This window comes from Toxotes jaculatrix, chromosome 19, assembly GCF_017976425.1.
Source record: "Toxotes jaculatrix isolate fToxJac2 chromosome 19, fToxJac2.pri, whole genome shotgun sequence".
NCBI classification, from domain to species: Eukaryota; Metazoa; Chordata; class Actinopteri; family Toxotidae; genus Toxotes; species Toxotes jaculatrix.
Window position 1 is genome coordinate 13,136,755 of NC_054412.1, and position 24,113 is coordinate 13,160,867.

The following is a 24,113-nucleotide window of genomic DNA, read 5'->3' on the forward strand; positions in this document are numbered from 1 at the left end:
CTCACTGCTATTTTTCCAGCTGTATCCAGTCGTGGGCAGTATATAAATCCATCAGCAGCAGCAGAGGAGGAGGAGGAGGCAATGACGCAGGAAGGAACTATCACTTGGGTATCTGTCAAATCAGTGACAGTAAACTAGGATTTTAGTAGGAACTGATGTAATGCATTTTTATAGGTCTGACCACATAAAGAACACAGTATTTTCTTTTCCAGAGCATTGTAGTATTAAACCGCTGTTTTCAACTTTAAGCAAGCCACATGGGGTCACCAGGCATTTTTTACACACAGTTATTATTTCTCAATCCAGGAAACAAGACTAAAAGTTAGATTAAATCGCTTCTTAAGGGCATTTCTACAGCTCAGAGTCCTGCAGGATTAAAGATGGAGGCCCACTAGCTAACACTGAGCCTCCTGTACTATAAAGCAGCAGAGCCAGAGCCCCTTGTGAGGTCTCACTTACAGCACAATGATTGAAGGGTGCGACAGTTACGTAACTTCAAGGTGTCGTGTGATGCTGTGTGAATGTGGAGCCTTGTCCCTGTGAGGAGAGCCTTTATAGGCCATGTCTGACAGGTAGGTGTTCTGTCACAGCATGTCAATGCGCAGCCTGTCCCTGAGGCCCGTTTTAGACTCTTTCTGGTCCCAGCACATTTTCTCTTTGACCCTTTAAACACTCACTTTGCTTAATTATCCCTGAAGTTTCCAAATTGTTTCTCTCACCCAATCTGATTTCAGTTTTGACATTTTTTTTCTTTTCTTTGTCTCCTTCACCCAACTGGTTTCTCTTTTTTCTTTCCCTGTGTCTCTTTTTTTTCCCCTTTCCATGACTGGATAATGGCCAAAGATCTATTACTAGCTCTTGGTTTAATTTCACACATATGTAATGTTCTGTATTTTGCTACCAGGTATGTTTTGTCTATACTTGCAAAACCAAAACCTCACTTTTCATAATGACTTTCACTAAGCATATATAAATCGAAGATTGCACCTTTCTTACTCTGCAACCTTTTGTGGTTAACTGTATTCTACTTTACCTTTGCTTCTCACGGTAACTGTACCCAGGTATGTTATTCTCCTGCCTTTTGGACATGTGGTTTAGCATGCCTGGCAGGGCGGCAGGCAGCTCCCTGGCTCGGTGTGTTTATGCAGGTGCAGGACATTCAGGACACACCGCCCTGCAGAGTATTTTGGAGGGGCTTTTCAGAGCAGCCTACCCTGCACTATTAGAAGGGGCCGCCTATATGTGGCATTTAGTGGGACAGCCCAGAAAAGGCATTTCCTCAGGTTACTGGAAATGTAGCAGTAAAGGTTTTGAAACAGAGTCAAAACTCATCATTGTGAGAAATGTTTTAATGATAGGTGAAAATAGATGCTTAGAAATACATTGTGAGATGACAACATCATCGACAACAACAAAGCCCCTCAATGTGCATTAGATCATCCACCATTTTTTCTTAATTTTTATAATTTTGCATTTTCCAAAAATGCACGTCTCAAAAAAAGTTTCTTGAACATCTTAGTCTAGACATCCAAAGACAGTGCTTCTCATCTTACTTTTCATTCATGTATGTATCCATACATGACAATGGATGAATGCATGGAAAAACTGCTGGGTTCATATTTCCAGAGATGTTTGTCTCAGTGAAACTGAATTGACCACTGAGGTGTTGACTAACTGCAAAATTTTCACATCAGTAGCTTTGTCATACCAAAATTACTCTTTCCAACATACTTTAAATACATATAGAGGAATATGCTTTCATATACTGAGATATGAATAGATGTTTTATTCTCAGTTTTTGAAAGGATGTCTGGTCAAAGTTCAGATGGTGTCTTCACTATTGGAACAAAGTTGTGATGTACCTGACATTTTCACAGAAAGAATCACATCCAGGTAGCCACTTTACCAACAGAATCAGGCTATTCACTTTAAAAAAAAAAAAGAGCTTCCCGAAATCCGGGGTTACAGTTCATATGGCAAGAGAACAGTGGTCATCAGTAGCAGAAATAATAGGCTGATTGTATGACATGGTTTCATTGTCAGGAAGGACAGGAAAGAAGAATAGCATTGCCCTGCTTGGCTCGCTCTGTTCTGTAAAAAGTTTCCAGGATAATGAATTCCTCTGGTTTGGTCAGCCAACAGTAGAAAAGAGGAGAAAGGGGAGGAGGACTGAAAGTATGAGAGTGAAAGCCTGAGGTGTTTGTCCGGTCGGGACTGAGGGCGTTAACAAGCTTGCCGCATTGTGGATAATTGCAGATTACTGGTTAGATAAGTGGATTGACTAGAAATGAATGTGGGGGAGTCCAAAAATGTAAAACAACAGATTCAAGTTCCAGATTTTGTCTTGTCTCTGAATGCAGGGGAAATTTACAATGTACAAGTCTTCAGGAATCCTGGTGTTTCAATCAGACATATTCATTAAAATACCAGAGCAAGAAGCTCTGTTAAAGAAAATCCTGCAGCGACTGAATTGAAAGTGAATTAGAAACCATGCCTGCTGGCAACAGAGAGCAGAGTTTGGTCCAATAGGCCTCTATCTGTTACTCCTCACATTAACGACCTACTCTGGGGCTGGCTGGATTTACAGAGTTTGTGATATGCTCAAAGTTTATAATATTTTAACTCCCCAGTATGTTCCACTTTAAAGCATGTGAACTTTGGCACCAGCTTAAAATGAGCACATGCTCAATGAGCCATACTGTTGCTGCATCGGTGCAAACACAGATGCACACCTTAAAACTCAGTAAGTACACACACACACAGTACACTGCGCTTCCACATCGGAGTGAACTAGGTTGAGAAATTTGAAAGAAAACAAACAGGATTCCAGAGCGGTGTGGTGTGGCGTGAGGCTGCTGGACTGAAGCACAAAGAGAGGCCTGTTCGCAGCGTACAGGAGCATTCCAGCTAACAGAACAGGCTCTGGGACACTGTTGACCTAAGCTACTTTAGAATGTTTGTGCAATAGCTTTTGACCACTTGATTAAAAATATCGTTTGATGCTGGAGCGACCGTGTCCTAGCAAGGGGCAGTTCAGACTGGTCTGAGCAGAGCAACATGTTGCCGCATGAGGGGAGGGCTCTTATGAAGAGGTGAGCGCTGAGCCGCTCGCCTGGAACAGTGAGCCACAGTCGAACCGTTGAGGATGAGCGTCCATGCTGCCTGGCAGTTGATTCAGTAATTATATAATGTCAGTTCCGCTGAAAAATGTGTCATTTTAGACAATGTCCCAACTTTTTGACCATGACTGCATGATGGGCCAAAATCTCATACAGTAGATGAGCTGTTTCATGGTTCATTTGTGTTTGGCTCTATGAGAGCAATGTCCATCAGTCTGAATTTCGTTCAAGAGCATAGGTTTAGAGAGATTAACATCTAAAGGTTTTTGTTATGTTTCCTGCCAAAGTTTCACCTTTCACCAAATGCTGATTGTTTCTTCTAAATGTCTTTCATTGCACAAATGGTCTAGTTTCAATATGTGAAGCCTTAAGTTTAGACAAGTCGACAAGAAGAACTGAGATTTTGGATCCGTGATTTGCCATAAAAAATGTAGACCATGGAGATGAATGTGGCCTGCTCTCCTCTCCTCCTGCTAATACCATAGAATTGCCCTTGAGCAAATTTCTTTAAAGTCCAAATTGCTCTGGTGGAGCTGCCCACTGGACCAACAGAAGAAGACTGTGGTTGCAATGGACAGCAGCCAGGTATGAATGTGTGTAACTTTGTACGTGTGAAGTAGGGTGTTGATGAAAGAGAGCATGTGTGCTTGGCAAATATTCCCAGGATAAATTAAGTCAAAAAGCAGAAGCCTGTACTGAGATCTAAAAAGAAAACATTTGATGTGGTGGCAGATTTGTGCCTTTGAGGGTCGGATTGAACCGGTCACACAACAGAAACATGGGGATGGATTTAACTGAAGTCTTACTTGAACCTGTTTAGCATGTTGTGTATCTTTGGTTGAGCAGATGCTGTCTGAACCCTCAGCAGATAGAAGAATCAGATTTTCACTGTAGCAACGATGATGATCTCATCTACTATCATGTCTTTTTCTACTATCCTGTCTTCTTTCTCATGTCATTTAATCAACATGGCTAATTCACTTTCGTCTCATCTTATAGTTTCTCATCTTAACCACTCAGAAAAGTTAATGGTATCTCTATTCATATCATTAGTAACTGTTATCTTTATTCATTTCATCTCAGTTTCATCTCATTTGTACACAGTAGTTCATTTATTTCATGTCCCATTTCGTCAGCGACTGATAATCTTATTGCTTTTTATCTCAGTCCCATCTAATCAATATGATTTATGTCATCACATCTCATGTAATGTATTGTTATAAAATGTGCTCTCATTTGTTTTTTGCGTTATTTATCATTTCATACTGTCGCATACTCATCAACAAAACATAGCTAGAGCAATTCCCAATTCCGTTTTATTTGACAAAATTGTCTTGTTCAAAAACTTCACAGTAAAAAATGCACATTGGGCCAACCAGAAAGAGAAAAGTAAGCAAAAAAGGGGGAAAAAAAATAATAACTCACTTCTCAAGAAGAATCAAAATAATACACAACAAAAGAATTTGCTCTAAACTGCCTTTTTGGCTATACCCTTAGAGTTTGGGCCCAAGGCAGGAGCTGTGGAGTTATCTCTTCCAGCACACTTACAATAACAACAATATCAAATAACATCAAATAGAAGTTCACTTAAACTTACTTTAAAAACACATATTTCTTTTTAAACAAGATACTTATACTGGTCATTTCACGCCAAAAGACAAAACACCCCTCCCACTCTACCACACTTGGTTTCTTCCCCTGTGAACCCCCCTGTTAAACCAAATGGACCACCCCAGGCTAGGTTTGGCTGTTCCTGGTCTGACAGAGGAAGGAGTGCAACAAAGGAGACAGGTGAATACAATTTAAATTCAATAAATCAAATTCACGATCACAGTGTGTCTTCTCTCCTTCACCCTCTCCTCCAAATGCTCATACCACACACATCACCACCAGCAGTTCACACCAGGATCAACATTCTGATAAAATCTACCTGAGAAAGAGTGTGTAGTGCATGTGCCTTACTTTAGGGCACGGGGTCTCCCCGTGACACTCACCTTTTCAAACCTTGTTTCATCTTGCCTCTTTAGTAAAGACTATTTTATCTTGTCCTCATTGGTGAAGGTCACCTGGTCTCATTTCATCTGTTTCATCTCATCTGTATGTAATGCAATGTAAGGGGGCTGTTTTCTGAACCCTTTTGTTTTATTATGAACTCTTTTGTGGACGGTTGAACCTTTTTGGACTCTGATTTAGTTTAAGTTCTGTTAGTAGTTCCTGTTTTATTTTGAAATCATAGCCCTTGTGTCTTCTCTTGTTCTACTTCCTGTCTTTGTTGCGTTTCCTGCCATTTGATTTGATTGTGATTGATTGTCTGCTATGCCCTAACTGGTGTCACCTGTTGCCCATTGCCTTGTGTATTTAAGTCTCATTGTTTTCCTGTGTCCTTGTCAGTTCGTCTGTGTCTGTACCCAAGTTTGCACCTTTGTCTTTACCTGAGTCTGCCCATGTCTTTTCCTGTGTTAGTTCCCCGTGTTTGTGTACCTGTGCCCCTCGTTTTTCCCCCCATGGACTTGCCTTTGTTTCCTTTGTTTTCAAATAAAGACTTTCGTGTTTTCGTTTAGTTTTGTTCCTGAGTCTTTTTCTCCTGTGTGGGTGATTTTTAGTTGTTTAAGTTTTGTTTCCTGGCACTGGACTCTTCCGGTGATTTTGGTTTATTAAAAGACTTTTAGTTTACTCATTCGCCTGTCGAGGGGGTTATTGCATTTGGGTCCTCAACTTCCCTTGTGTTCCTGGCTGCCTCAGTCCTGACCCCGTGACAATCTTGTTTGTATTATCTCTGTCTAATCTTTGTGGTCTCATTTCATCTCACCAGTTCATCTGGTCTCATCTCAACAATGAAGTTGATTTCATTTCAATTTGTCTACTCTCTTCTTATCTCATCTTGCCTTATAAATTCATATTATCTCCTTTTTCATCTCATGTGTTCAGGCCATTTTTTCTCATTTCGTCTCAGTCCAATCTAATCTGTAATCTTTGTTCCTTATCTCAGGTGTTTGGTCTTCTAAACCAGCTGTGATAAACTCAGCTACATCTGGACAGTTGAACATAAATGGCAGACAGTGAAATGGAAACAAGCAGTCTGAGAATCCCCCCGGTGTGAAAACATGACGAACATATCACACCACTGTGAGTAAACCAGGGGCCTCCCTCCTTCACTCTTTCCCTCTCGTGAGCTCTCTATCTGCCTCCCTGCCCTCCTCGCCCCCTCTCTGTGTCTCACACACTCATCCTTCCTCCGTCTCTCGCACAGACTTGTGGTCATTCATATACCTGATGTGTTTGTGATGGAAAGCTGTGTTTGCTGAGAAGCTTTCACCTGACCACTGCTGCTGCCCCACCTATCAACCCCTCTTAACCTTTGACCTCTGTAGCCTTACCTGCCTGCTCAAACACACCTACACACACACACAGTCTTGACACCTCTTGCTCTGTTAGCTTTGTCCACTGCTGACGTCAAACGCCTTTCACTGCAGCTGATTAACAGGTATAATTCACTTTGGGTTCAGGATCTGTAAATAATGGCTGTGCAATCCTGCTTGTCTGGTGTTTTCCGGTAAGTGCACCACACTAACATAAATAATTGAAAAATAATAATACCTCAACAAGTATTTGAATCTCAACTTTAAATGTTACTTTGTGCAAAGAAAGGGATCATGTCTATAAAATCCATCAACAAATCCAATTTCAAAGGAATTTTCATTAAGCACAGTTTGCAGTGCTAACAGTCTTGATGATATTATCACCAGAGTGATCCCTGAATTCATATTTAATTTCAAATCAAAAAGTACTTCTTCAGGATTTGTAAATGTTAAAGTATGATAATGCTGAAACTCCAAATATACTTTTGTAATTGTATGTAATTGCTGAATGTGTTGATAGCCGTGGTAAGTTGTTAGCTTAGGTTTTAAGCGTTAAATTATTCATAAATGATAAATGAGGATCTTTTCCCGAGTTTAACTTTGATTGTTGCTTATTCAACCATGAATATTTCATGTTATAGAGAAATACTTTTTAAAACCAGGTTTTCGGGGGTTTCAAAATCAAAGCTTTGCTATGATCCTCCACCTATGTCTGTGCATCAATAACTCCCTCTCTAAAAATATTTTAGATTCACGTAGACTCTGTGTGTGTGCAGTGCACAGCAAGTAGCCTTATGCTCTGCTTTTTCCATTACAATTACATTTTTAATGCTCGCTCTTAGACAAAAAAGTCGAGCAAGTTAGACTGCACGTAGCTAGCACCATGGAAGGAAAACAAACACAGAAAATGATGTAGATTTGGTTCCCTAATTGCCTAAAATTATGCAGTTTGGATGGAACACCATTTGGCTAACTCTGCTGGCATGTTTCTCCTTTTTCGTCCAAATTCTCAAAGTGTAACTGCAGTCCAGCAGGAACCTCTAACGCAGAGCCAAATTCCTCCAGTCTCACCATGACAAACACCCACAATTTATTACCCACCATTATAGAAACCAGGAATCAAATACCTACCCCTGTACTAACCGACACTCTAATTCCTATGGTCCTAACCATGGTGAAGCCCCAGAGTTAAATCCTTACCACTGCATAACAATAACAAGAGCAGAAGCTTGGCACGGCCTTGCTACTAGTGTGTGCACTGTATGTCTGTTTATGTGTATGTGTATGTGTATGTGTATGTGTATGTGTATGTGTGTGTGGTCTGACCAGTGCCCACATCCTTCCAGAGTACCAACATGGCCACCTAGGAGACACACATCCATTCCTCAATTACTTTGCTGCCTTCCTCTATCCCTGCATCTATACCTCATTCTTCATCCCCACCAACAGCAAGGCGGTTGGAGGTTATGACGTCTGTTGAGTTACACAAGGTCACCATAGTTTGTCTTCCTGCATTTTTCCCTCTTGGTTACATTCCTCTATACAAACAGTCGCCTACATATATAGGAGATGATATGAGGTGAGCAAACCAGGATGGTATTTAACTTGCTCACACAAAATGTAAAAAAAAGAAAAGGCGAATGGGGAGGCTGCTGGAAGCCCACTTTACTTTCTCTTTGTTACAAATGAATAAATCAATGCACCGTCCATTTGACCTGTAAAATCACTAAATCAGAGATGTCTGCAGGATGAACAGCTGTGCAGCTCACACTTCTAAGACACAACTCAAGGTTTTAAGCTCATCATCATACAGGAACAAGTTTATATAGGAGACTGTAAACAGGGTATAAGAGAATTGATATGGAAACAAGGATAGGACCTTTTTTAGTGCAAACTTGGAGAGGTTTTTCACTCTGGCACCCACCCAAACTAATGAAAATATAGTGGTATCCCTATGATAATGGGTGTAGGTTTAGCTTGAACTCTGGTAAGGACATTTTTAGTTGGACAACAAATATCCACAATTGTGTCAAGTGTGCATTTGCTCTCTATATCTTTTGGGTTATTTAGCAGCTTAAGAAATTGCAGGCTAGGAGACAGGAGCAGGATGCTCCTGAAAAACTGATTAGTTCATTGTTAAATATACTTTATCAGAATTAACAAACTGTCAGATTCAATAATTCATGGTGATACCCAACTAGATATGATCTATGGTGCATTTCATTGGTGCATTGCACCAATGAAATGTGCAATGCAAATCGATGTTTTGACTTTCCCGCTCGTTTAGGGATGAGCACAATGTATGCTGTTCACTGACCATATGGTTTCTGGTTATTTAAGTTTTTCAGTCATTTACCACTTGCTCCCAACAGTAGCTGACAGCATATTAAGTAACACACTACCTGGACTTATTTGATGTCACTTATTTGTTCTTTTTTTCAGTGCAGAGGAATAAACAGGTCAGCACAGGTGTACCCAGGGTTTCTTCAGTGTAGGAATTTTAACTTTGAAACGGCAGGTGAGTGCAGCGGTTTCCTCTCAGCGTGGAACATCCTGTCACATACCTGAGAGCTACTTCCTCTGCAGAAAAACATCAATATTTACCAGAATACACAGAAGCCTCTAAATCTAAAAAAACCCCTTACCCGCTAGCATGTTTTTCTGTTCTAGTGCCAGTTGTCATCCCACCAGTGCCAGTTGTATCTCATCTTTATTTATGACTTTTTTTTTTTTTTACTAAATATTTCTTTTCAGAGAGAGTACACCACAGAGAGGACTTTTCGACAGCAAACATGCTGCATTCCTCCTGCTGGTCTGCAGCTGGATTCCAAAATAAAGTTTACATTCCTGGACTGCTGAGAGGAATGCTGCCCTCTGGGGCTCTGGACCAGACCTGAGGATTACAAGTCAGGGACCACGGATGGAGACTGGGATGCTGAGTTGCAGGTACATTTTGAAGATGTCAGCAACACAGACTTTATGTTCCAGACTTTAATGATATAACTTTTGACCATGTGTGCACTGATCAGATCTGCAGACTTGATGGGGAGAACACAGAAATGGCTGTTTTTTGTTTTTGTTATATATTTACACTTTAATGATAATTTTGTATCACTTTGTCAGTCATGGGAACTCATGGTACTATCCTAACTGTCTTGATGATCTACCTATCTTGACACAAGTGTGATTCTCTATGTTGAAAAGGCTTATTTAATATTCATCAAGCTAAATTTAACAGACACACAAACAGAATTAAAATTTTTACTGTTTAATTAACTGACTTAACATTCATACAGGTATTACTTACAGCCATAACATATCAGTACTCAGGATAATGCACACCACAGCATTAAAAACATGTCACTCTTCAAGTTTTAGTAACCCTTAAAAATACATGTGGAATCAACATTACTCCAAGATAAATGCAATTTCCATTAACATGATTGTCAGAAAACATCCTGTGGGTTTTAGCTAGCCCTCAAAATTGAGGCCAGGAGAGGAGAGTTTAAAAATAAGATTAAGTTATGAGGAGGACGAGGCTATTGCTAACAGTTTCAGCTGAAAAAATAATGTAGATTTTATAGCTGTTTTCAGTCCATCTGACGAGAATCATTATTCGCTGATCTGCACCCCAGAGCAGACAAAGGATTCATTGTCTTGCTGAAGGACACTTGTGCAGGATGTGCTGCTGAAGGGCTTGAATAAGCAGCAGCCACTTTGAAGAACAGGCTGGACTTTGATCTAAGCTATTTAACATGGATTGGACCTAAAGAAATCTCTTATCAAAGCCCTGACTGGCTGTGATAAGGGTCTGATGCAGTTTGGAAGAACTTGGTTTTGTTCTGTAATATAAGACGTATCATTCTGTTGACAAGTTTACCCTCTGCAGGTTTGCTCTACTGTAAACAGTGGGCAGTAAAGATATGCTAAATGGCTATTGTAGGTAGTTCTCATAAAAACTGTTATTTGCTAAATGGCATAATCATGGAGAGAGGCAGTCCAGAGAAAGAATGCACAGTAATGGCATTACATGATGGTACATTATGGACTTGGTGGTAATGGTTAGCAATCCAGCACTGCCCCCTGCTGGCAGCATTAATTGTTTTCTTTGATCTGATGCAAAGAAAATGTCTTTTTTTTTAAAACCAAATTTGCACATGATCATCATGGAGGGAATACGTTACAAGGGGCAGTGCACCAATTTTACACATAAAGGTTTACTTGTCAGCAGGAGCACTACTCAGCCTGTGAAATAATGTTATCCTTTTTTTTTCTTTTTCTTTTTTTCTTGGATTTGGCTTAAGATTTCAAAATTTTCAGAGAAAGCCTGTGTTACAAACTGGGGGCATGGAGTTTGAAAGGCACGAGCTTTTACCAGGCAGGAAGGCTTTAACAACAGATGCTATTGAGTTGCATTATGGGAAATGTAGGGTCCAATGTTTCTGGAGCTTTTAGGAGCTAAAAGTCAGGATATCTTGGCTTCTGCAGCTCCAATATTGGCCATTCTTTCTTTAATCTGCCTCCTGCGAGTCCCCCAACTTCACATGAGACAAATATTAAATTGTTGGAGTGTCCCTTTAAGACTTAAATTTCATCTGCACATAAAACATTATTATTATATATTCAATCCTCCTTCAACAACCAGTATTTGAGTTTCTAAAATGTTGTGTCTCCTTGCTTCTGTCTCTGGGGAAAAGAAGGAAAGTGTCACCTTCACTGTTAGAACAACATATTTAGATGAGCTTTTAATGGAAAGGAATACTAACAGTAACTTATTTATTACTTCAGTGAGCTCAGTGTTTGCCCACATGAGTTATTTATCCAATTTATCCGCACCATAGCAGAGTGAAATGTCTATGTACAGTCTCTCCTGTGAGTCCAACTTCTGTCATTATTTATGATTTTACACACCCGCAGGCAAAATGAGCTTCTGTGCTCCAGACACATTATGCTTTTATAAAGAAGGAGACTCATCAAATGGTTACCACCATCTGCAAGTTCAGCTTGGATTCTTGTTTGCTAGAATCATGTGTACCTTTGTGAAGCATTTTTCTTCAACTAGGCAGTAAAAGGAAAATGACATCGACTGAAAAACAACCCAATAATTCCTTGCAAGTGTTTGTCCACTTAAAACCAAACACCCCCAGCTTCCCCTGCAGTAACTTTGCACTCGGTCAAACTTTCCTGAGTTTCCTTAGCTGTGACATTTCTGCTTGGAAGGAAAATCCTGCTCAGCTCTTTGCAGCAACCTGCTACTTTCTGTGTGTGTGTAGCCAGCCCAAAATATTCCCTGTCCTACTGACGCCCAGTTCAACCCGTTCTCTGCCCTAGTGATGCATTTACAACACTGTGTCCAAATCCTCCTCGTCTCTCAATAAGCCAAGGAAACCTTTGCTTTCTGCGTCACAGCAGTCTGTTACTTCCACATCCCGGTCCAACTCCAACAGTGTCTGTTCTAACATGTACAGGCGAACTCCCATCTGCCCCCTGATCTCATCCTCTCAAAGCTGCCTGAAATTTAATTCCTTTGGTCTAAGGGGTGAAAAGGAGATGATACATGATGCGTATACATGATTGGCCTCAACTATCAACAAGGCATTTATTCGGCTGTGGTTAGCTTTGGATGAAGTCCAGTCTTAGCCATGAGAACTTATGTGCATTTCCTTATATGTACAAAATGGTTAATGCGCTTCTCAAGAAACAGGAACAAGGTCTTGCATCACAATCAGATATAATTGATGATAGCCTTGTTTAACAGTAAAACAAAAGCATGCAACAAAGTCAAGCCAAGAAAATATTTGTCTTTGCGTATTTGTCCAAATGATGGCTATGCATAACATACAGCTTTTTAAAAACCTTATTTGAACCTTTTATTTTCCCAGGGAAAGTCAACTGAGTACACTTGCTGTTTTTCCAGCATAACTTCACCTTACATTTACAGTCCTCTACTGGGGAACACTAAGTCCTTGTACTGAAGTTGCTGAGATAATTGCCTTGCTAAAGGGAAAGTCAACAGCAGTTATTGAGGGTAGGAAGAACATTACAGATTTATTTCCCCTAAACATGTTCCCAGTCAGTTTTTACTCTACTAACCTACTGGCTGTTCCTGCCAAACCATTTGAAGCATTTTATATGCAAAGTTTACTCTTCAACATACAATGGGCTTGCTGAAGTAACTAGATCCAGTGTATTTATAGCTAATGTAGAATGGTTGGCACAAGTGTCTTTGCAGCTTAAACTAATCTTTTAATAATTTTGCATCACATCAGATTGCAACGGTCAAAATCGCAGAGGGTCTGTTGACCACTGTTTATAGAGAGAATATGCTTCTTGAAGTGAAATTTAAAGTGTGCCAATCTGGCAGTGTGTTGAGATTCAATATATAATAAAGAAAATGTTCACATACTTATACATACTCCATTTGAATGCTCACCATCTCAGTACTGTCATAAAACTCTGGGTAGAACACTGTTATTCAAAGTCACATGTGCCTAAATAAAACAAGCACCAAATGATATGTAAAACAATGCGTCTACTGAGTGTCACCCAGCAACCAACCTGTCGTTCAGTTAGGTTTGAATGGAAAACTGAAAAACAATCTGTTTTTGCAGTAACAATTATGCTAATACAAGAGGAATAATGTAAAATAATCTAAACTCAGAGGCAGCATGTAAAATAAATCTACTATTAAATATTACATTGAAGAGGTTTAGGTTCAGTACATTCAGGTAATTTATTCGGCACATAGTAGGCAGTTAAATCTCAATATTAAAAACATAAATGTGATCATAATTTTACATGTGGGTCAAACAGTTGTGGTAGGTAGTGTTACTTACTCTACTTTGTATTTAACCTCATGTGATTTGTCTTGGCAGGTTGTGGTTCCTTCATGCAAGTGATAAGTCATTTGTCAGTCACAGAAAAGTAGTGCGGATTGGCTCTCAATACTTTTCTGTGAGCAAGGTAACGCGCACACAGAGATGTTTCCATGTATCGTGGCTGATTAGACTCTTCAGGACCACGACTGATTGCCATAGCTACAGCCACTTATGGACACCTGTGTGGTACGCAGGAGTTTTAGATAAAGCAAACCAAAGCAGGTTAAAACAAACCACAAACCACCACTCCAGCTTTTACTTGACCCTTGCCTGCACCGTCTCCTGTACAGGCTTCACAACATTCTTTGTGTGTAGTCATCTGTGGTGTAATTCGGTTTTTGTAATTTGATTTAATAAAAAGGATTATCCTTGACATACATGTAATCTCTCTGAGCTACGCAGTTAAAAACAGTTTGTCTAGCCAAAGGAAACACACCACCTACTTTAAGTAACAATAAACTCTTCCCCTTCTTATTTGATAAGGAGACTGGCTGATGATTGGCTGAGAGTGGAGTGCAATTTAACATCTTGACCACAAGATTCAGGGTGAGTATGTACAGTTCTTCCTCATTTAGCATTAGAATAGAACAACATATATTTCAAAAGAATTTAACTATTAATTTGAATTAAAGAGAACTTAAAGTACAGGAGATATTAGGTTTAAAAAAAAAGTCTGTACTGTCACTTGGAGCACTGCATTAGAATAAGCTGGATGTAGTTTGTCTACATTTTACTATGGCTACAAGGCTGGCTTTTGTCTATCAATTTAAATAGTGCACTTGATTCATTGTTAAGATGCAGAGAAACTTTTAGCATGTGAAATTTTCATATGTAACCTGATAAAAGAAAGCAGCTGCAGAAATATGACAGTTTGAAGACAAGGATCTGAAGGTGAATCCCCTCTTACCTGTCTGCACGCACTTGCTGCTTCATTGTATCAAGAAGCATTGTCTATACTAAATATTATTTAACATTCAGTTCAATGGAGATATTCTCAGCATTATCAAGGCAGCAGGAATAGTTACTCAGCAACAATGACTGCAAGTGAACACAGAAATACTCCACCTGCACTTGTGCCTTCATCTGACAAACAGTTGAGGATGAAAATCTTTACACTTTCCTGTCTAAGAAAATCATAGCTAAAATCAGAGACAAATAAATCAATTAAAGCCGATTATAACAATAAAGCTACCAGCGCTAGTTTGGTTTCACAGTGAAGGACTGTGCAATCCTGTCAATGAGGACCACAGAATCTTTAAAATATAATCAAACCAAAGAAAGACAGTCTGAACGACTCGTCTCATGAGAAGGTTGGGGCGAGAAAATGAGGAGGTGGAGGGGAGGAAAGACCGTACTTCATCCTTTGTTCAGGCTGATGACTGAAGAGGAGAGGAAGAAGCCCTCATTTGCCGACAGATCCCCAGATGATAAGTCCTATTACAACAGCAACTACAGCCAACAGTATCATCAGGATGCAAATCTTCTTCCGGGAGCTCCTCTGGGTGGGGGAGAAAAGCACAAAGTGGTTGCTGTAGCAATAAATAAATATAAAGGTATCATCTGAATTTAATGGATTCTTTCATTCAGGCTTGATGATGTTTTGAAGTGACTCACAGATGTAGCATGAGTCACATAACCTTGTGTAACTTTTTTTTTTTTTTACTTCCACTCTTATGCCTCTCTCCCTAAGCCTTTAAATAAGTAAGCAACTGACTAATAACTTTGTTACACGAGGGAGTCAATGTGCAGGTGGTGGAGAGTCATACTCCACACGTACTGCTACCTCAGAGATGCCTCGAGGAATCAGCATTGCTTAGATTTCTTCCTTGAGGTAGCAGTTACAATCTAAATTCTCTAAATACCTCTCCACTCCTCCTCTCCTTATTCATTTCCTTCGGTTTGTATCTGTCTTTACTCTCTTCTGTTAATTCTCTTGTCAATCCTCTAGGTTTTACCTGGTAGTCTGAAGCACGCGCTAACTGCTGGGTGGCGTTCTGGACATTCACATCTGCACTCTCCACATTGGCTTCGATACTGTCTGCAGAGCACACAGGTAACACACACACAGTTTTACTTTTTTTTCCCCCCACAACATAAACCCAGTGGATGCAAACACAATATGTGTAAGCGACGGATGCTCACCTATCATGTCTCCCTGCTCGTGCACCATCATGCCCAGGTCTTTGAAGATGTCATTGATATCGGTGATGTCAGACTAAATCACAGAGCATAAAGACAGATGGTTCACATGAAAGCGGTGCTTGAGGTGTCATTCGTGACTTTGTTGGAGTTGTGCAGTGGTGCTGTCTTAGAACATTTCGTTCCTCGTTTTTTTTTTTTTTTACCTCCAACTGCCTGATGGCCGACTCTCTCTCCTGAATCAGCTTCAGGTCGTCTTCAGTGATGGCTTCGGTCTGAGCCTGCACCTGGGAGTCACTGCAGTAACAAATGTAGATGCATTTATAAGAATTAAAGTAATAACTACTATAATAACAATAACAGAAAGGATAATAAACGGAAATAGAAGAGTGACCTTGGGAATGGAGACACATCTCCAAAGCCGTCCTCGGGCTGGCCTCCCTGTTTAAGGAAATTCAGAACGGTTTGAATAAACATACTTGCAAATATGCACTGTGATTATAGGTACAGCACCAACTGAGAAGGTACAGGTTGTTGTAGGGATGTTATAATGGCCATGAGCATAATGACTCATTAAATATAATTTGATTCAGTACGTGCAGAACAGGTTGTTGTCAAAAAATGTATGTATAGTGACATAAAGCAAATAAAACCTGCAGCCAAGATTTGTTCCCTACCAGCCATTTAAAGCAGTAAGGAACTGTTCCTGCTTATCTGTGTGAACACAGCAGATACAGATACTTTTCTGTGCACCGAGATAAGCGGTGAGGGAACAGAGTTGCCAAGCAAGCGGGCTCTCCCGAGGGAGCAGGTGCCTAAAACAGTCACAATTAAAAGGAACTGTCCGTGGCACAGCAATGTGAGAGCTTCCTGTGAAACTCTGCCTCAGCAGCCCCTTCCAGAAAATATTTTTTGCTACTTGGACTTAGTGTACTGCAATACAGCGCTTTCAAAAGGAAGAGAAACCTTTTTTCACATTTTGTGAAGATTACAATCAAAATTCAGATCCAGAACAAGACTGTGTGTGACTGCAGTAATACTACCATGAAGTCCAAAGAATTCCATGTACACTATAATTTAGGGACATGTGGAGGCAGACATCTGAAGTGTAGCAAGTGCTGGCAGCTCCCGAGAGCACAACAGGCTCCATCGTTGGGAAACAGAACACTAATGTAGAAATATATAATAAATTTATAATCACTGGTGTCAGTGACAATACACATGATAAGATAGCAGTACATTAATCAGTGCTCTCCTCTAGAAATAACACTCAGAAATGTTTAAAAATGCAGCCTATCCAGTCCTTTTATGTATTGCAGTTTCTTTTTATGCAGATACTGATATCTGTGATAAATATTTACTTGCTGTCTATTTCACTGGTCTACACGCTGACCCTGGTGACCTTGCAGGCGCAGCAGGTTGCTTACCGACACCCTGGAGCTGGCTCTGACTCTGGCCACAAACTCTCTCTCTTTGTCGGCCGCCTGCCGCTGGGTCTTTTGGAAGCTGTTTAAGGCAGCGGAGAAGTCATTCAACAGACGATCTTTCTGTATCCTTCTTTGCCGCTAAGAGACACAAAGAAAAATATGGCCAGATAAGCCACAGAGTTAAAGTTACAAAAGTTAAGTCTCTTTCATTTAATCCGTCCAGTGTGGAAATCTAACTAGAAACAAGAAGGGAAATTATGACTTTAAACAGCAGTTGAGGAGAAGGTTATAGAAGAGGTCAGTACCTGATCAGGGCCAACAGGAAGTGCACTGAAAGCCTTGATCAGTCGGTCAGTCTCCTTGGCCAGCTGGTTGCCTTGTTGCCGTTTCTGTTGCCTGGTGACCAGAGGAAAATGGTGTCACGTGGGCAAAATGTTTTTTTTATTCTTTATTTAAACAACAACTGGCAAGACTTTAATGTAAGACAGACATCAGGCATCATGGGACTCAGTATCAGTCCAACATTATCTTTAACAATCAATCACTTGACTACTATGAAACAGGAATGGTTGAAAAATCTCAGTTTTTGCACCTGTATTTTAAATGTTTACCATAATAGACTATTCATGCAAACCCAAACCCCAGCCTCAGTAACTTACAGTGTCTGTCGGAGCTGGCTGCTGTCCTGCTCTGTCCCCAGCAGAGACACTGCCCTCTGAAGCTCAGAGGCTGGTGAGGAAGAAAGAGAGCAGACATTTGGTTATCAGTACTGAAGCACCTCCACAAGTGATTCACATACTAGACTCAGTGCAATTTCAACACTCTAGCTGATAATGATGACTTCTTCTCTGTGTGTGTGTGTGTGTGTGTGTGTCTGTAGTGTGTATACAGTATTACTCAGCAGTGTGAGCTTCTGGATGTTGGAGCTGATGTTTTGAACTAAAGCATTGGGCTCCTCTGGAATCCCAGCCTGGTAGGCCATGATGAAGAGCTGCGAGGAAACACAACAACACAGTCTGTCACTTCACTTATTTGCTTACTTACTTACATGAGACACACTGAGATGTCATTACCACAACTAGGGCAGTTATTTCAGTTAATCTGAATAGTTTCAAGACTTTGGAACCTGCAATTTCCTGTCATGACTTAGACTTAAAAATAATAGATAACCTTAAAGTAAAAGCAACTGATTAACTTGGTCTTAGGGGGCTAGTAAAAGCAGTAAAAGCGGCCCCATGTTAACCTGAAATACCCAGGAGAGTCTACATACTTTGGTCCATATAGTGTAGCACTGCTGCCCTTAGAGTTAGAGGTAAACCATGAAATGCCAGCCACATGGCTGGTGAATCAAGCCATTACCACAGGGTCATTTATAACAGCTGGTGGAGCAGGGCTGAACATATTTAATTGCAATTTGTGATCTATTTTCTAATGTTGCATTTGCTCTCATTTATTATCTATGGCCTAAAATGAAAGGGGGTTGGATCACTGTTTACTAGAAGCCAGCCATGCAGACTTCCTGTGCTGCTGACTCAAGAAGACTGAAACCATGACCAGTATGCAAAAACCCATCTGCTAAGAAACCCTCGAAACTGAGGCCAGTAACCAAACCTGCCATTACAACGAGAGGGGTGAATTTTGATAGTGTTTATTTAAAGAAAATGACTCATTGAATAATACTTATCGCTTTGATTAGACTTGTTGCGCCTCTTTGTCTGCATGTATTTGTCCATTTAATGCAGTAGTCTGACTGACAGCGAGAAAAATGCGGAAATCAGAGGAGTTTCCAATGACAAGAGGAGGGGGGTGCATAAACGATCATTACTTATCAGCCACTTCTGCTCCTCAGACTTTAAAGCTGCTTGATGTGAACTTTAGCCCACAGCTGACTCAAACACGCAGTGGTCATTAAGTAACAACCAAAGTCAAAGCAGCGCAATTTGGAGATTTCTCTCTCTCCCCCTCTGGTTTCACGGAGAATAATTTCTCTTAATTTCTTAGTTCCTACACGTGAAAACAGCATCACGACATCAGAGTTTAACTCGCCAAAGTGTCCTTATTCGCAATCGTTCCCTAAATGTTTTGCTTTGTGTAAAAGTTTGCTGTTTTTACCTTTCTGTTGACTCGCAGCGGCGGTTTGTTTCCTGATTTTCTGCCACTCCCCCGTCACATGATGTCTGCAGCGCTGGAGGCGAAATCACTGGGAGGAATTCAAAGACACGGGAAAGATCACATGAAGCATCAAAGGTGAACTTAGAGCAACTTTTATGTCTTTCTTATGTCTTTTTCTGCTTTTTAAATATAGGAATCAGCTTGTCAGTGATTCAGTCAGAGATTCAAGAATTTAGAAGTCATACTGGTGTCTCTAAAGGTTGTAAAGGTTTATTTTTTGTTAAGTTTTATAAGTTACTTAATTATTTAGCTGTTATTTATTCCCAGTAGCCTGCAAAAAGTCCATATTCTGAGGAAGATGCTGCTCCAGTCCCCTCCTGCTGTTACATGGCCAGTGACAAGTACATGTAAGAAGTGGGAAATTATAAATAACTTGGGTTAAAATAAGTTTTAGTACTGTTTGCATTCCTTCAATGCACAATGTCTCAGAACTGTCAGAACTCAGAACTGTCTCCTTTATTTTTTTTGGAAATTTGGGAACTTAGCAGCCTACACTATACAGTGAAAAAATGACTGATGGAGGATATTATTTTGGCAGATTCCAATATTTTCAATGATTTAGTTAAAATTTGGATTATTTACATCAAGTGAACAAAAACATTTTTAGTACAGAACATATTTCTCCACCAGTATTTTATTTCTGGCAGTGAATCATGTTGGAACATTAAGTCAGAACATTAAGTGCTATTAAAGTCACAAATCTGTGATTTTATGGGACATCTGCTGTCATGTATGAGCCCAGCAGGACACAGTGTTTGCACATCGAGGTTCAGATGGGTTAACCACACAGTGACAGACTCCAGTTCCTGAGAATCCAATCCCTCACCCTCTGTTCAGTGTTAGTTTGCACACCATAAGCCTGACAGATTCACATTTGGTGCATGCATTCAGTCAGGGACTGGGATTGAAATAAAACCTATGTCAAACAGTGTGCAAGATCAATACCATACTGACCACGAGAGGACTGAAGCATATCAGCTTGCATGTCTCAAATCGGTTGACCTTTTGTGTTGAAACTACAACATGTGATAAAACTCACATGGAACACATGCGAGTTAGTTGGACTCACCCTGCCCTGGGTTTTTAGGTTCAAAATATGAGGGTCATGTCCTGTGTTATCTTAGTCTGAACTCATGGGGCCTAAAACTCTGCACACTTCTTAGAGAAAGTATAGGCAAACAGTACATTGCCGATACTCAAGGGCTTGATGTTCTGCCGATGTGGCTTCACCTCTGTCCTCCAGCAGGATGTACAGTAGGTCTTATGCTGTTATCAGTCTGCAGAAGAGTTCACAAGGCTGTGTGTGAGCTGAGTGCGTGCTCAGTAGGTTCAAAGGAATATCATGTACAGTATACACCTGTTTATTTTAAGTAATAATGGGATCTTGATCATATTACATGGATCACTGTGAATAGAATAGTTAATCACTTTGAAATTTAAAACCAATGTGGTATTGAAAGAACATTTGATGGTGTTAGATGTGACAAACCTCCATTAAAAAGGGTTGAATCATGCTGAAAGTCTAAACCTGTGCGATTTCTTTCTAAGTTGTCCTCATTCATGTTCTCACTGTATCGATTCTCTGTGTTGATATGTATATGATAGAGATACTTTCTGTTTCCAAGTATTTGGATAGCACTGAGCTCTATGCACACACACATTCTCTTATCTGTCCTTCAGTGAGGGTCCATTGAACCACGTGTCACATGGACTGATGGGAGTGCGTGTGTTTGTTTGCTCATGTGGGTCAGAGCATCTGAACGCGAGGGTACATAAGCTTTGTTTCTAAGTGACAGCTCTCAGTTCAGAGTACATGCTCTTGGCTCCATCTCTCTGTGTAGTCCCAGCTCCTCCGTCATGCTGCGTCCCGCTGTCCTCGGTCTCCTCCTGGCATGTGCTGTGTCTCTCAGCACCTCTGCTGTAATTCTAGACAATGGCATGCCCATCCTGTGGGCGCAAACGGCCAGCCAAGTGACAGACCTGCCGATACAGAATGGCATTCTGACTCCTGATCCCTGGCACTTCCTTCATCGTATGAGTCTGTACCGGCTGTTGATAGCTGCTACAGACCCATATATGGGATCTATGGGGACAAATGCTACAGACAGTCCTCTGTGGGGAATGCCAGTGCAGCTAGGATGGATGCTGACTTCAGGTAAGATGAAATATCATTTCTTTTTTTCCCCACAACATTAAAAAATAAATGCTTCATAGTTTGTTTACTTTTGCAAAGTGATGTACATGTGAAGTACATGTGCAAATGTTCACCCCTGGTAATTTTTTATTTTGAGTGAACATGACACCATAACGCCACCTACCAAAGACTCTAGACACAAACTGATGGTTCCATTGTCAAATGTCTTTGTTTGCGCAGGGCGTTTCGCCGACCCAACCGGTGCTACAACCTGTGGTCTGCAAACAGGAGATACTATGTGTATTTCTACTCAGAGTTGGTGGGGCTGTAAGTACGACAAACATACACACACACACACAAACACACACACAGAGGGAGGGAGAGAGAACACAAACTACCTCTTTATTTCTCTCCAGGTGTGAACTATTATGCCTCTGCGCTGCCCTTCCTGTCTGCTGCACAGCAGGGCTTCATGGGACCAGGAGTTCAGGTACTTGTACAGTTGGACAACAGAAAATGAGACAGTAAAAAAAGAAAAAAAAAATCAAACATTAAAAGCTGCACTCCTTGAATATTTTTAGCTGCTGTTATTTTTATGTCCTCACACCGATATTAATAGTTATGAGGATAAATGTAATGATGATTGTTATTTCATCAGGTCCAGATGCAGGTGCCTGAAGGTGTAGAGGACTTTTGCACCACCTATGTTGACTGTGCAGCTCGCTACCCTGATGCCATGTCTAAGTGGGATGCCTTTTTTCAGGTATAGGAAATACACACACACACACACAAATCCACACATCGTTGGTTTTATGTATTAACCCTTTTGAAAATACACTCAATCTGAAAACAAAATAATACACTTTTTAAAGGGCCATGCACTGATAAGACACACAATCAGTCCAGTCATCACAGAGGCCTAAATTGACTTACTTTTTCTCTTGTATCGCCGGATGTACAGCACTACATTACTTCTATGTCTGTGTTTAAAGGGTCTCAGGTCTGCATTTGAGTCTCCTCTGCCTGACGATGAGAAGAAAGACACTCTCCTTGGTCTCTACTGGGCAGCCCAAACGGCTTCAACTCAGGCCTCTGCAGCATGCCAAGCCAGGTGACTTATCTATCTATGACTAGCTATTTTACCCTGCTACCAGTCTTCATGCTGAGATAAGTGAATTGTCTCCGGGCTGTAGCTTCATGTTCAACATACAGACATGAAAATGTTTTGAATCTTCTCATCTAACTCTCAGCAAGAAAGCAAATAACTGTATTTCCCAAAATGTCAAACTATTCATTTAACCTCTCTCCTCTTGGCCTCCCTCTTGTCCTCCCCTCTCTTTCAGGCAGAGCTACTACTCCTCTGTAGAGGTGTCTTTTGCTAACAGCTGGCTGAACTCAGCGGAGTATGTATCGGCCTCACACTTCCAGTCCAATTTGGAAAAATCTGTGCTGTTTCAATCCCCTCTGCCAAGCCGAGTTTTACAGGTGTATACTTACGACCTAATCCAATCATTCATACCTAAATCTACCACATTTTTACGACTTGTTTATGCATCTGTTTTTATTCCTCTCCCATCTTATTTGCACATCTAGGTGGGCGACAGTGCACCTAACATTGCTGATTTGAGTCAGGAGGAGAACCACACCCTGTATGTTTTCTCCTGGATGCAAAACATCAACACTCTGCTTGGTAGGACACACGCACGCACACACACACACACACACACACACACACACACACACACACACACACACACACACACACACACACACACACATGCACATACACATGCATTTTATGACATAGTGTTTTGTTTTTAAATTGAATTTATGAGCCTTTAAGGATAACCATGATCATGTCATCTACCAGGTGGGACTCTGGTGCGTGTGTGGAAAAATGCCATGTGTTCAGTGACCACAAGACAGAAAGGCAGAGAGATGCTGGAGCAGCTCCTGCTCAATCCCAGCTTCGCCACAAACTCTTTCCTGTCCATCATCACTGGAATGGCTACCAGCTGCTGAGGCAAACACGCAAACACACTCACAAACAGAAACAAAGAGAAATAACAACTCCAGTTACGTAATGCTTTTCACTTTTTCATCCGATTGTTATTTAATTACCATCAAACTAAATAGTTCAAGTAAGTACTGACAGTACGTTGTGTCAGGTCAAGCAGCTAATCCTTAGTGGGTATTGCAAGTTCTTGTCATGCTCTTGTGAATGTGTCCCAGTAAAATGTCAACAATCCCTCACTTTTACTGTCATTACTTAACTTTTTTGAGGACCTTGTACCTGCATTCTAATCAGTAATACATAGCACAGCAAGATGGCAAAGACAAGACGTAGAAACTCTTACATCTGCAGCCAACTAGGGTCTCACTGATTTTGTCCCAGGATAATTACAGTATGTCACGGTGTGTGGGGTAGATGGCAGTGGTGGAGAATAACTAAGTACACCTACTTAAGTACTGCACTCAAATGCAATTTTTAGGTACTTTTAATTTACTTGAGTATTTACATTTCATGCTACTTTTTATTTTTGCTCCACTACAGGGAAACATTGTACATTTTGCCTCAATAGATTTACTAACTGTGGTTACTAGTAACTTTACAGATTTAAATTCTACACATAAACTATATAAAACTAGTATCTGAATGCTTCTTCCAGCGCTGGCAGATGAGTTTAAAGTTTAGATTTGATTGTTGCTGTGAAGTCCAGCTGAAGTGTGATGCCACTACAGCTTCCTGTTTAAAAATATGACAAATGCCATTATTTACGTTTAAATTTTCATGCATCCATGCACATGTCCTATGTGAGCTGGAGATTTACTCCAGTCCAATAGTGCCCCCTAGTGGTTACATGATGTACATACCTACCTGTGCT

General features: G+C 40.6%; 2 protein-coding genes across 3 annotated transcripts; one reads left to right on the plus strand and one right to left on the minus strand.

Annotated features, from left to right (window-relative positions):
* Positions 1–13,192: 13,192 nt before the first annotated feature.
* On the minus strand, positions 13,193–19,081 carry stx7l (syntaxin 7-like). Its single transcript, XM_041063901.1, has 10 exons — positions 19,035–19,081; positions 17,820–17,913; positions 17,582–17,651; positions 17,228–17,318; positions 16,923–17,060; positions 15,890–15,936; positions 15,702–15,792; positions 15,499–15,571; positions 15,312–15,394; positions 13,193–14,854 (listed from the first exon to the last, which is right to left on the minus strand). Exons 2-10 carry the CDS (start codon positions 17,902–17,904, stop codon positions 14,759–14,761), a joined length of 774 nt encoding a protein of 257 aa, XP_040919835.1. The 5' UTR covers positions 17,905–17,913; positions 19,035–19,081; the 3' UTR covers positions 13,193–14,758.
* LOC121199329 (protein LEG1 homolog) lies at positions 18,482–23,476 on the plus strand. 2 transcript variants are annotated; one of them, XM_041063899.1, is made up of 10 exons: positions 18,482–18,553; positions 19,053–19,169; positions 20,936–21,249; positions 21,469–21,555; positions 21,645–21,718; positions 21,887–21,991; positions 22,221–22,339; positions 22,572–22,713; positions 22,822–22,918; positions 23,099–23,476. In XM_041063899.1, exons 2-10 carry the CDS (start codon positions 19,093–19,095, stop codon positions 23,248–23,250), a joined length of 1,167 nt encoding a protein of 388 aa, XP_040919833.1. In that variant the 5' UTR covers positions 18,482–18,553; positions 19,053–19,092; the 3' UTR covers positions 23,251–23,476. The 2 variants fall into 2 exon arrangements, with proteins under 2 accessions (XP_040919833.1, XP_040919834.1); XM_041063900.1 differs by lacking the exon at positions 18,482–18,553 and having other exon boundaries at positions 19,044–19,169.
* The last annotated feature ends 637 nt before the right edge of the window (positions 23,477–24,113 follow it).